General features: G+C 36.0%; 1 protein-coding gene across 1 annotated transcript; it reads left to right on the top strand.

The window, feature by feature from the left end:
- Window positions 1–2443: 2443 nt before the first annotated feature.
- Window positions 2444–6680, top strand: rgs16.S (regulator of G-protein signaling 16 S homeolog). The gene is made up of 5 exons (XM_018260974.2): window positions 2444–2580; window positions 2683–2784; window positions 3502–3560; window positions 3717–3883; window positions 5294–6680. The coding sequence occupies exons 1-5, from the start codon at window positions 2537–2539 to the stop codon at window positions 5489–5491; spliced, it is 570 nt and encodes a 189-aa protein (XP_018116463.1). The 5' UTR covers window positions 2444–2536; the 3' UTR covers window positions 5492–6680.
- The last annotated feature ends 7484 nt before the right edge of the window (window positions 6681–14164 follow it).

The raw sequence follows: 14164 nt of genomic DNA on the forward strand, positions 1-14164 counted from the left end.
GTATACAGACCCAATTAAAGGGCAACTAAACACCTTCCACATGGTAAATATAGAAGTACAGGTATGGGACCTGCTATCCAGAAAGCTCGGGACCAGGAGTTTTCCGGATAACGGATCTTTCTGTAATTTGGATCTTCATACCTTGTCTTCTAGAAAATCATGTAAATATTAAATAAACCCAATAGGCTGGTTTTGCTTCAAATTATTAATTCATTCTTAGTTGGGATCAAGTACAAGGTACTGTTTTAATATTACAGAGAAAAGGAAGTCATTTTTAAAACTTTTCATTATTTGGATAAAATTGAGTCTATGGGAGTCGACCATTCTGTAATTCTGAGCATTCTGGATTACGGGTTTCCACATAACAGATCCTATACCTGCACAACAACATAAGGAATCATCTTAAGTCCATACCACAAACCTCAACCATCAGTAGCCCTAAAAGAAAATGTCCCAAAACATAAGGCTGCTTCAGGCATGAGAAATTCTTACAGTACACATTTATCTATCATAATGATATTCCATCCAACAGTAAATATGATTTATAAATACACACACACATCCGTCCTGCAGCATAATTTCCTAATAAATCTACTAGATGTGAGCTTTATTCTCTGTAAATGTCAGTGATGTAGTAGCCCAGAAGGAGACAGCTCAGCCGTACGTCATTAAGTAAGAGAATCAATGGATGCAATTACTAAAAATGCTCCAAGCTGTAAATAACGCATCAATATATCACGCTATGGCATTCAGGGAAAAGAATGCTACAAACATCAATCTGATTATAGTATGCTGAAAATCACTGTTATTGCCATGTCTGATCAATGCTTATAACCAGCAGAGGGCACTGTTTCAGCAAGACATTTGGTAAATTTGTTTTACATTTCTACTGTCATTCATTTTTTAGCATTTATATTTCTATTCAAACCACTTCATGCATCTTCCAGGGTTCCAGTTTGCTAAGGAAAATGGGACCCTAGTTACCCAAAATCACCCACTTGTAAGCTACAGAATGAAATGATAAATAATTTCACAAGCCCCAAGCATTGTCTTCAAATATTTAATAATTACTTTAGATGTAATTAGTGCAGGTAATATAAAAGAACCCTGTTCTTGGGCGGTGCTCGCTCCAATCTTAAAAACTAAAAATAGTGTGCAAAGGTCGTCAGGAGAAATAACGGGCACGTACATTGTTATTATATGAATCTCGTTGGTGTATCATTTATTAGGACAAATCCGGCTAGCATAATCACCCAGCTAGCATTGTCTTAAGATATCGCAGTCTACAATGTCCTAAAAGACTAGCTACACCAATTATACAGAACAAAAAAAGTAGATAACTTCTATTAATAAAGAACTTATTTACATATACCTGCCCCAGGAAAGCTGAAAAGGCATGGTTTTCACACCAGGGTGAAAACACTGTATATAAATGCACTTAAATTACATTAGACTGTAAGCTCCAGTGGGGAGGGACTTGATTTGAATGATGTATAATCTCTTTAAAGCACTAAAGAATACTTCAGTACTATATATAAGTAAAAATAATAAAAATCTATGGCTATCTGAGGATCAGTTTAGGAAAGATCAGTGTATTATACCTGATATGAGCCTTGTTATCCCTGCCTCTCTAGATTGTCAGCTCAAAGGTGTTGCAGAGAGCAGGCCCGGACTGGAAATCTGTGGGTTCTGGCAAATGCCAGAGGGGCTGCTATAAGGTCCCATAGAAAGACACTATTTAGTGGGCTGGTGGGGGCTGTTTGGGCCTCTATGTGGGCTGATTGGGCCTCTGTGTACCTGAAATGGCAGGGCCTATTTTAATTCTCAGTCTGGACCTGGCAGAGAGTATATATTGTAGCTCGTGGGCTGTGTGAAATGGCCCTTATATTTTAAGAAGTTCATACATGCCACATTTTTAAAACCTGGGAACTTTTTATTTATTAAATGAAAAGTGAGGTTTCTATAACATAAGGGATTCAGGGATAGAGTAATTCAAGATACTTAGAGATCAGGGTTTTGATGCAAAACAGTATTTCTCAGGTGGCTAGCAAGTGGCAAGAAGTGTTTACGTTAAATAAACTGTAGTTCAAATTCATCACCCAAAAATGGCTCCTCATGCTGTTAACAATGGGTTTCTATTAACAATACAGATACCGTTTCCTTGTTCTAAAACATTTTCTGGGTTCTAAAACAGATTTCCTGGCTTATGTTGTACTTGAGGTCCCTTAAGAATTAGATTAAGAAACACTTATACACGAGTGACAATAGTGATTTATACATCAATGGTGCAGCTAAGTGAATTACAGATCAATACCAACGGAAATAGCTTTCCTTATAAGAGAAACAGTAGGGTTCCTCCTTGTGACACATCACAGTGCATCCTGCCCTTTCACAGCCAGTGTGGGAGGGGGTCTGTGCTTGTCGTAACTTTATTCTTTTGCACGCTGCATTCAGATCCTCCTACTAAGTAGGCTGCGCACTACCCAGGCATAATATAAAGACAGCATCCTTGAATCTGACAGTCAGAGCTGCAATCATGTGCACAGGACTAACAGAGAAGCAGCGCCTCTACAGAAAATGGTAAGACATAAACAATGTGCCCTAAGGAGAACTGTCCTTATCTCTGGGAATAGCTCTACTTATCTTCTGGGATTTAACTTGGATGCCTTTCTTGTGCAACAGGGTAAAGGAGCTGCGTTCATCCATGGCTACGCTACTACACAAGGTAGATCTGGAATACCATCTTGTGACTTCTGGTTGGTACACGAGGAACACTAAAGCCAGGTCAGTAAATAGAGAAACAGTTTCCGGCTCTGATTATTTTCATTGGTCACATATATCAATAAATCATGGGCTTCTTGCTTGTTTGTTTGCTATGTATTGTTCTCAGTTTTTCCTTTATGCAGGGGGTTCTGGTGTCAGCTGTTTTCCTTGAATCTATGCATAGTATTATTAGTAATAGTAAACAGGATATGAATTGTGACAAGCATAGTAGTATGTTCTGCACCATATAACAATGGCATATAAATATATATATATATATATATATATATATATATCAGCAGAAGCATTAGCACACCATTTATTGTAAAAAAAAAAAAGTGTTGATGAAGGTCAATGTGGATCAAAATGTTGGAATGCCCAGTGAGTGAAATAAAATAGAACCTTTTTTCAATAAATGGTGTGTGGACCCTTCTGCTGATATTTATCTATTTTAGATCCAGCATTCTAATAAAGCAAGTGCAGACACACAGCTGTATCTATCTATCTATCTATCTATCTATCTATCTATCTATCTATATGGTACAACTTCCCCTTATACAATAATCCAAGGCAACCAGCCAGCAGTTACCTTCAGAGCCTGGTTTCTTTGTTACTGCATTAAAGCAATTTTTTACCATGTTGTCAAATGAGCCAAATGTGGTTTAATAACTGGAGAAGTATTGAATTTTACTTTACTTTTGCAAGGTGGCTTATATTCAGTTTTTTCCCTTGTAACAGTTCTTTGAATGATGTTTTGAGATGGAAGGAATCGTTCAGCCATCTTCTCAGGAGCAAAGGTAAAAACCTATCATTCATCCTATCTTGTATATTGAATATGAAATTATACTGTTGTGATGGGTGAATAGTCTGAAATAAAACTTTCAGCTGTTGCATAGCAACATGTGGAGCATTATTGCTACTGCAGAATATTCAGCCTTGCTTTTTATTTACAGAGGGACGCTACGCTTTTCATACCTTCTTGCAGACAGAATTTAGTGAGGAAAACTTGGAGTTCTGGGAGGCCTGTGAAGACTACAAGAAGACTCGTTGGGTTAAAAAGCTCCCTAGCAAAGCTCAAGGCATTTCCCAGGAATTTTTACAGATTGGCAGTCCCAGAGAGGTAAGGTTTGGGAATAATTCCACTGGGGAGGGGAGCAGTGCGATTGTAAGTCTAAGCAACTATTTAGTTTAGTTTGTTTAGTATATGTGTTATAGTTTGTTTTAAAACATAATTTGTTGGATATTTCATAAACACCATAAACATCATCAATACCCTACAAGAAATTATTGATTAATACCTATCTTAATAATGTGGTAGACAACTGTGCTGAGTAATTTAATTGGAGAGAGTCCCTGGAATATTTGTGGGGAGGTTAGGTCCTCCAATTTTCCAGGTCGTTCTTCTCCTTTAAAGAAGCCGATAATAAATAAATATTATGTGGGGAGGTTAGGTCCTCCAATTTTCCAGGTCGTTCTTCTCCTTTAAAGAAGCCGATAATAAATAAATATTTAAAAATTATCTTTGAAAAATCCAATAAAAACTATTGAAACAGTAAGTCTAAGCAACTTTCCATTATACATTCATAAAAAATGTTAAATGGTCTAAAAGTTATTTGTAATTGTAATTAGGGATGCACCTAATCCACTATTCTGGATTCGGCCAAGCCCCCGAATCCTTCATGAAAGATTCACATGAATACTGAACCAAATTTGCATATGCAAATCCTAATTTGTTTATGCAAATTAGGAGTGAGAAGCAGAAAACATTTATTACTTCCTTGTTTTGTGACAAAAAGTCACGGGAATTCCCTCCCACCCCGAATTTGCATATGCAAATTAGGATTCGATTTCGGCAGGCAGAAGGATTCGGCCGAATTCGAATCCTGCTGAAAAAGGCCGAATCCTGGCCGAATTCCAAACCAAATCCTGTATTCAGTGCATCCCTAATTGTAACTATGTGTCTGTCCCTTTTGGCACTGCTGGTTCTGTTTTCTGAAACAATGTAACAGACTTGCATACATCTTAACTGGTCTGTTAATCAGATTATTCTTCTACATTGCTTTAAAGGTCAGAACCACCAGGGCATAGGATAGCGAATGGCCAGGCAAATGCTGTTTTTTAAAAGCAATTACAATTAAAAATAACAATAGAACCACTGAAAAGTTGTGATGAATATATTATGGAAAGTTGCTTACAATGACATTTTCTTTTATTAGGCAAGATTTTATGTTTTAAATTTACTTCTAGCAATTACTTGGCTATTACAAGGAATGTTAATGTAGAACATTTTGGTGAAAGGAACATTTGTAATTCAGTGTAATGAATCTACTTTGTACAATATAAATGATGTTACTGAATATAACACTAAATCAAGTTGCAAGTCAATTGACATCATTTTCATGACATTGCTAAGAACAAGGGTTCAATTATCTAGTAAGATAGCCAAGCATAATGGAACATGTAAATCAATGGAAATATCAATGGGAGATGCATCTATACTAATAGGTTTCTGCTATACATTTTTTTACAGGTCAATATTGACCATCGGACCAGAGAACTTATTTACAAGAAAATGGCTGTTCCCTGTAGAAACTGCTTTGATGCAGCACAAGAGCAGATACAAATATTAATGGAAAAAGACTCATACCCGCGCTTCCTTAAATCGCCAGTATACAATACGCTGCTGAAACAGTCATTTCCAAGTACAGTTACAATGTCCTTCACTTGAGGCCCAACTTCATCATAGAAGAAAGTGATAATTCAGAGGCCCAGAGCTGAATGAAGTAAATAAGAGTTGAGAGTATAAATCAACTGGTACTGAGAGTTACAGTCAGATACCTGACTAAGGATGCAGAATATCCATGTAACAAGATTGCTCATCAATATGCAGTGGATACAGAACAGAAATAGACAGCAAGAATGATTGTAGTGTAGATCAACAGGGTGCTGTTACTGGTTAAGTCTTCCTACAAAAGCCATATGCTCTTGGGACAGCCATGAACACATATTTACCTTGGGGCATATTTTTATGTGCAGCAGAGGTGCAACTGCCAGATATGTGATATGCATTACTGATTGTATTTTGTATGCCAGATTTGCTTGACTTCTTCCCATATAATGTTGGAGAGTAGGATTCAGTCAGTATTTCTGTAGGTTTTGGTATAATGGGTCATGGTCAGGACTTGTAAGGGGTGTGACCATAAATGCATGGGGGCATTTTTTATATAAGGGTCTCATTCAACTTGCCCAGGGTGCCTGTGGGGTCCCCTGGGCAGGATGGCCATGCTAACTTATTAGTATGGAGCTACATAATTAGCAATGGCATCCCTGAATCTTATTGTTGGCATGTTCTGAGTTAAATAATGTCTGCGTTGTTCATGCTGGGATGTATGGAGCCAGCCATAAAACTACCCAATAATGAAACTCAAATGCAAGGATGTAAATCTCAGTTGGTGTGTGCATGCTTTGCTGAAAAATGTCCTACAGGCTTCACATTTTCCAAGCCACCCACCCTTTGAAACATTCATACATTCCAGGACCCACCAACACACAATCTTTAGTCATTTAAATAGTCTAGTTATATAAATCTGTTGGTTCCTTGTACTTTGGCGTGTGCCCTTTGTGATTATATTTATATTTGAAACAGGTTTTAGCCACAGAAGCAGAACCAAGTCTTGTAATCCAAACAAATAAATATGATTATAGCTTCATAATGTTTCAGATTGTACCCCTGCATTTATGTGGCAATAGGTCAAATCTTTTTTGGTGGGGGCAGTGCATGTAAAGTGTGATATTTTCTGTCCTCAAGGTTTCTGATAACTGCCCTGAATGTCTGACACTACTTCCTGTGTGTGAGATCGGCATGTTATTTGCTAGTACCCCCAAAATCTAAAATAAAAATGTTAATTTTTTCAACACATCTATGTATGGTTCTATAATTGTCTCCAGTCTTTTGTCAGTAATAAATGTGATGCCAAGGGAACTTTGCATAGAAAAGTGATTGGACTATATTCCTGGTGCAGATATTTATCTGCTTCTTTCCTTGCCAGTAACAAGCAGTGCAGCATTATGCAGAACACTACTGCCCCATGTGACTAAAATGAAACATGTGAAACTAAAATGAACAGTTTTTATAAGATTCACAATAACTGCACATATCAGAGCTGGGTCTAGAACTGCTGGCACAGCCAGCTCCAATTCATTGTGGGGCCCCATAGAGGAGCAGTAGTATCCAAATGGAATTAAAAAAACACTGCTGTGCCTCATGGACATATCCCTTTTCTGTGAAGGTGCTAATACTGTGTATTGTAGTATGGTATGTACTTAGATCTGATTTGTGTAGTTTCAATTGTCTATTTTCTTTATCCTTATGATTGCAGAGATGAGTGCAGATATCAGTAGGATGTATCCAGTATAATGGACCAGTCAGAAGTTACAGTTGCTCAGACTAGTGGATATATTTATTTAACCTGTGGATCGCCCGTATCTCCAAGAAGCTTTGCAGAAGGAATATTTTTTTTATTTTCCCCTTGCTATGGCACAGTAACCTAACTAAAGAGGGTCGGGACAGGGTGCAGGCTGTGCAGCAGGGCCCCCACCCCCTCTGTACACAGTTTTCAGAGCGCCTTCGCATCGGCGCGAGGATCCGGAGGGCCCCAAGGGGATGCAGGCCCAGGCGCACCCCCTGCACCCCGGATAGTTACGCACCTGCTATGCCATGTTTATATTGAGCTAGCCATGCAAATAGAAAATTGATTTTATATAACATGGGACTCAGTATCAGCTCCATGAATATTACTGTGGCTTATCTGGAGGCAGTCCCAATTGTGGCCAAACTCACTCGGATGGAGAAGCTCCACTTGCTATGCAAGAATGAAAAGGGGTGCTTCTACACACCCACCTTTGCAAAACATCCCCAATCTAAGCTTTGTGAATCATAAGACCATGATACCCTTTTGATGAGAAACGGAGGTTACAATAATTAACAAGAATTACTTCCAGTTTGGTTGTAGTTCCCACCTTTAGTACCAAAAGCTCCTGGAGTCATTGCAGCCACCCAATCACTACACATAAGCTGTTAAGCAACTCCAGATTCAATAGCAGATGTCTTTCCACCCACCTTGCCTAAAGTATGCCATGATTGGGTTGTATTGTGAGAACTATAAATAACCACCATACCATTCTGTGACCATTAATGATAGACCAGTCAAATTATTCCTAGACTTTGGGGCCTGCATCACTCTTCAACAGAAAATGTATTGCATGGGCACTAAGCGCCTATCCTAGGAGATCCCAGTTGACTAGATCACTTTAGAGGAGGATAATGGGTTGATTCAGCACAAGATCAGCATCTTGGAAAGATTATGTGCGCAGTACCAGTAGGAATAGCTATATGGCTCATCCTTTGTAAAAAGTCCCCCACCTAGCTATCCCCGTTCAGCCAAGATATAAAGCTTATGCACTTATTGGAAGGGCATTCCCAAACATTAAAGAAAAAGTGGAACTAATGCATAATTTTCCACTCTAGCAAGCCAGGGTTAACTGCTGCTGTAACCTGTTTTTACATGCTTACTGAATAAAACTTTCCATTTTTTAATACTTTTACTGGACTCTCACGGTGCTCCGCTGTTTTTTCTTCTTATCCTTGGGATCCCTTTGACCGCATGGGATGGCGGCTGGCTGTGCAGCACGTTTGAATCTGGTGTCCGGTAAGTGCTCCCACTAAACATTTTATACTGGACATTCCACTCTAGCAAGGTATACCAGCAAGCCGGAAAAGCCAGAGGAGTATGTCCAAAACTGCCATACATGAGACCAACAGAGCTCAATGCTTCACCCAGAAATAAAAGTCTGCTGGTTACATCTTTAATTCCAAAAAACAATCCCCAGTGCTCTGGACCTGACAAAGGAAATTTGGGCATGCACACGTTAGAAGGGGAGAGGGGCATGAGTAGCAGTGGGCCTAGGAGTGTAAACTATGTAAATCTGGCCCTGCCTATTTGTTGTTCATCTACAGCATCCAGCATCCACTGTCAGATGTAAAATGCCAGGGGATTTGGGGAACACAATTCCACAGTCGGAAGGCAAGCTGTAAAATGCTGCAGGAAGGAAAGCCCTAAATGCCAGTGTCAGTTTTGACAATAAAATTAGTATGCCTGTTTCCTTTTTTGATTCACCTTGAGTTTCTTCCATGCTATTGTTGTGTGCAGCATTAATTTGCTGATCTAAAAACATTCTTCAGCCCTCATTCCTCATACTCAAATTCATATGTTGTTTCATTTTAGCTGCAGGGAATCTTGTTAGAAAACGGAATAGCGGTGGATCAAAACATCCTAAAATCAAAATGTCCTAGATGTCTATATTGCTCATACTGACAGGTCAAACATTCTGCACCACTTGTACAAAGTATGATATTTTGATTTAAACATACACGTAATATCATTTGCCAGTGATTTTGGGTCCAGTTCATAAAAATACTTTTCTTTTAAAATTCTTTTTATTAAGTTTTCAATAAAATACAATGACTTAATAAGATAAAATACATATGTTTCCAAATGAAAAAATTACATATGATGAAATTCCAAAGATTTCTTCATGAAAACAATAAAAAAAGAAAAAAAACCAAAACAAATTAGAAACAAATTGACCTGTTATTCTCATTTCAAAATAAATACAATGTGGCCAAAACAATGACATGTGTGAATGACTTAGACTGTACAAGGTTACCTTATTCATTCATAACCTCAGTTTACCCCATGAGTTTAAGAATAAACTCCTTTTTATTAGTCTCCAAGGATGAAATATAAAGGGACCATCTACATTTAATTCTATTCCTTTGAAGTAGGTTTTCCATTCTAAACCTAATTACCTCCTGAGTGCATAAATTAAATAAATATGAAAGCACATCATTAAGAGTTGGGGGATTCTCCCTAATCCAGCAAAAAAATATTGATTTTCTAGTAGCTGCCATAACTAACCAACAAAAAGACAATATTTCATCAGTGACAACTATCGAAGGTCTAATATAGGACTGTTGAAAGTAACCTTTCATATCTAGCAATACAAACTGTGGGTTCAATTTCAAATCCAAATGGATTGTTTTTTTGATAAAACCAATAATTTTTTCCCATAAATTTTTAATAAATGGGCACTCCCAAATATAGTGGAAAAAATCAATATGCTGTTCTTTACACTTTGGACAGAAAGAAACATTCTTAGAATCTATAGTACGCTGGAATAGTAATCCATAACCCAAATGAATAAATCGAAATTGTTGATCTCTCCAACTTTCAGAAACTATATTAGTTTTAAACTTTAGAAAAGAATTTAGGAGATCCTTGAAAGAGATATTAACCCCTAAGAATAAAGACCATTTTTTACTTGGATTCTCAAGTGGATCGAAATCATTAGACAATGAATAAAATAAATGAGATGAAATCCATGAAATACAATTTAGCTGAGGATCTTCAACCAATTGTAATATTGAATTATAAAACTGATGATGTTTTAGTTGTGACTTTGTTTCATTACCAATTAGTTGAAAACCATGTCTGATCTGCAAATAACTCAATCTCTCTTTTTCTGAAAGACCATATTTTTCCTTTATTACATTCCATGGAAAGGGATCTCCCGAATTTTGATCAATAATATGACTGACCTGATATATACCAAATTTTCTCCACTTATAAGAAAATGTAATCCTCTGTTTCTTAGGGAAACCTCCCAAATAGAATGGAGAAAGGAACGGTGAAATATTAAAGTTTAGATGGTTTTGTTTGCATAAAATCTTCCAAGTACTAATTGTGTCCCTATAAATTGGGTTTCTTTTAATATCAATATGCTGCTCAGATCAATTTTTATGTAAAGCGGAAATAATATGTTCCTTAGAAGTTAAAAATACTTCAAGATCTAGATTAGTAAATTTCTCTTTACCAGATATCCACTCAACAATGTATCTTGTGTTAGCGGCTACATTAAATTTCCTAAAATCCGGAGCATTAAGACCACCTAAAAATTTGGATTTACTAAGTTTAGATAAAGATATTTTAGGTTTTTTACTATGCCAAATAAAGTTGCTTAAAATTTGGTCCAATTGTTGTACATCTGAGTGCTTTAACAATAACGGGAGGTTAAGAATAGGATATGCAATTTTTGGAAAAATAATCATCTTAAATAATGCCATTCTTCCCATTAAATTTAAAGGACTGTCCTTCCATTTAATACAAAGGGCACTAACTTTGTGAATTAAAGGAGTAAAGTTAAAAGAATATAATTTAGAAAGATCAGAAGAAATCTGAATGCCCAAATATGTTATTCTACCAGAAGAAGGCTTAATATGTAGGTCTACCAGTAATTGTCTTGGGATGGCATTACCTATGTTTAAAATATCTGTTTTACTAGAGTTGATAAAATACCCTGAAAAAGTTTTATAGTAATCAAAAAAATTTAAATATATTCCTAATTGATATTGTGGGATTACTTACAATTAAAAGAAGATCATCAGCATATGCTAGGGATTTTATATGTTTACCATCAATCACCAATCCTTTGAAAAGGTCTGTGGAATCTAAAAATCGAATTAAAGGCTCCATCGAAATATTAAACAGCAGTGGAGACAATGGACAACCTTGACGAGTTCCCCTATAAAGACCAAAAGTCTCTGAAAGTTCTCCCACTACAGCAATTCTCGCTTTAGGTTTCGAATAAATAGAATTAAGTAGAGTTATAAATTGTCCCTTAAGTCCAAAACTATCACAACACTCAGAAAGATATTTCCAAGAAACATTATCAAAGGCCTTTTCGGCATCTAAACTTAATATAGAGCATGGAATCTTAGATTTCTTAGCATTATAGATGACATTTAATAAAGTACGAATATTTTTTACTGCTGTTCTATTTTTCACGAAACCATTTTGTTGATAAGAGATGATACTAGGTAACACTAGGGATAACCTATCCGCAATTATTTTTGTTAATATCTTAAAATCAAGATTTATTAGTGAGATTGGCCTATAAGAAGCTGGCTGAGAAAGGTCTTTACCCTCTTTCTGAATTAATTTTATGTGGGAAACCAAACTAGAATCTAAAATTTTCCCATGGCAATAAATTTCATTATAAATTAGTCAGAAAGGGAGCTAGTTCCAATTTCAACGTTTTATAGAATGGAGAAGTTAAACCATCAGGCCCTCCTGCTTTAAAGTCCTTAAGTGAGCTTATAGTGGAAAGTACTTCTTCAATAGTAATAGGTTGGTTAAGTGAGGTTAATTGTTCTTCAGATAGATTTGGAAAATTAACCTTCGAAAGAAACTTTAAACTTTCATTTTCATTCATTAGTGAAGGAGAATAAATGGATTCAAAATACCCCTTACATATAGTAACTATATCTTTTGGAAGATTAGTTAATTGACCTAGGTGATTTGTAATTAACATTGGTTTATGAGGACTTCTACTATTTTTGAACATATTGGCTAAAAATCTGTTGGATTTATTATATAAATTATTAAATTTAGCTTTATAGTAAGCTAAGGAAGATTGATCTCTCAAATTAGTCCAATGTTTAAGTTCATCTAAAGTTTCTTTATATCTATCACTATGTTGCTTAGTAGGATACATAATAAAATTCAGATATGCCTTTTTCTGAGCTTTAGTATGAAGAATAAACTCCTTGTTAATTTTTTTCATAAAGTGAATTCTATAGGAAGTAATTTCCCCACAAATTATTGCCTTCCATGTATCCCATAATAAAGGTAAATTACAGTCACCCTCTTGATGTATCTGATTCTCCTTAAGAAATATAGCCCATCTTTCTCTCAATTTATTGTTGAATTCCGGCTTATCTTTTAGGAATAATGGGTATGACCAAGGGATATAGGACTTTGGTAAGAAGCCTAGTTCTACTTCTATCAAGACTGGGGCATGGTCTGACAAATTAATATTACCAATGCTAGCTGATGTGGTTTTATTTAATACATCAATCGATGAAAATAAGTAGTCAATACGAGTACCTACTCCATGGGGATGAGAGAAAAAAGTAAAGTCTCTATCTGTCAGATTTAACATTCTCCAAAGATCTACCAACTTTGTTTGATTTTCAAAATCTGCCAACAATTTAGATTTCCTAAAAGATTGTTTTTGGACTGGACCACTCTTGTCCAAAGGCCATAAATAAGATTCATTAAAATCCCCTCCAATTATTACTTTATTCTGCGGATAAGACCCTATTTTTTGAATCATCTGGGAGTAAAATTCCTCTTTACCTGAATTAGGAGCGTATAAAGAGCCCATATACCACACCTTATTTTGTAGGAGAACTTCTGCAATTACAAATCTACCATTGGAATCACTCTCTGAATTTATCAATTGTAAATTTAAGGCTTTGTTAAACAAAATTGCCACTCCCCCTTTCTTTTTTACTGCAGGAGAATATACTACATTCCCAACCCATCCTTTTTTTAATTTTTCAGATTCAACTTCTAAAAGATGAGTCTCCTGAAGCATAACTATGTCTGATTTCAGTTTTTTTAGCTCTGCTAAAATCCTCTTTTTCTTTATGAACGAATTAAGCCCATTCACGTTCCAATATAAAAATACTAATTCATGATGTGTTTTTTTTAAGGACAGTGTTCAGTTTCTTGTTGATAACAGATAATACACAACAGACTTGATGGCAAACATACTGTGCATGCATTCAAATAAATCAGTTTTAAATACATATATTGTATGTGTTTTTGTTCTTTCACGTTACCAAATGTTAATCAGCCTTTTTGATGAAATGCAATAGATCCTGCCTTGAATTGGGGGATGGTTGGTTGTCATAAATCAAGACAGGACAGCAATTTGCATAAATTGTTGATATTAATTTATATTTGATACTGCTATTACAAGTATGGGATCCATTATCCGGAAACCCATTATCCAGAAAGCTCTGAATTACAGACAAGCTGTCTCTCCTAGACTCAATTTTATCCAAATAATCCACATTTTAAATTTTTTTTCCTTTTTTTCTGTAATAATAAAACAGTATTTTGTACTTGATCCCAACTAAGATACAATTAGTCCATATTGGAAGCAAAACCAGCCTATTGAGTACATGATTTTCTAGTAGACTTAAGGTATGAAGATCCAAATTACAGAAAAACCCGTTATCTGGGAAACCCCAGGTCCCGAGCATTTTGGATAACAGATCCCATACCTGTATTATTAAGTTGTAACAAGAGTGTTAAAGTAAGAAAAGCTTAAAGGAGAAATAAAGCTTAAATGAATAGTAACACCAACAACTGAAAGTTTATTAAGTTAATTAAAATATAATGCACTGTTGTTTGTTTCAGCAACTCTACTATAGTTTCTATAAACAAGCTGTTGGGTAGCTGAGGGGCAGCCATTCAAAGCTGAAAAAGGAGAA

The sequence above is a fragment of the Xenopus laevis genome, chromosome 4S (assembly GCF_017654675.1).
Source record: "Xenopus laevis strain J_2021 chromosome 4S, Xenopus_laevis_v10.1, whole genome shotgun sequence".
Taxonomy (NCBI): Eukaryota; Metazoa; Chordata; class Amphibia; order Anura; family Pipidae; genus Xenopus; species Xenopus laevis.

Bases quoted from the DNA above. Each gene is read 5' to 3' on its own strand.
- rgs16.S (XM_018260974.2), top strand. From the start codon at position 2,537: ATGTGCACAGGACTAACAGAGAAGCAGCGCCTCTACAGAAAATG. The intron at 2,785-3,501 runs GTCAGTAAATAG...CCCTTGTAACAG, and splicing joins ACGAGGAACACTAAAGCCAG to TTCTTTGAATGATGTTTTGA. The intron at 3,884-5,293 runs GTAAGGTTTGGG...ATTTTTTTACAG, and splicing joins AGATTGGCAGTCCCAGAGAG to GTCAATATTGACCATCGGAC.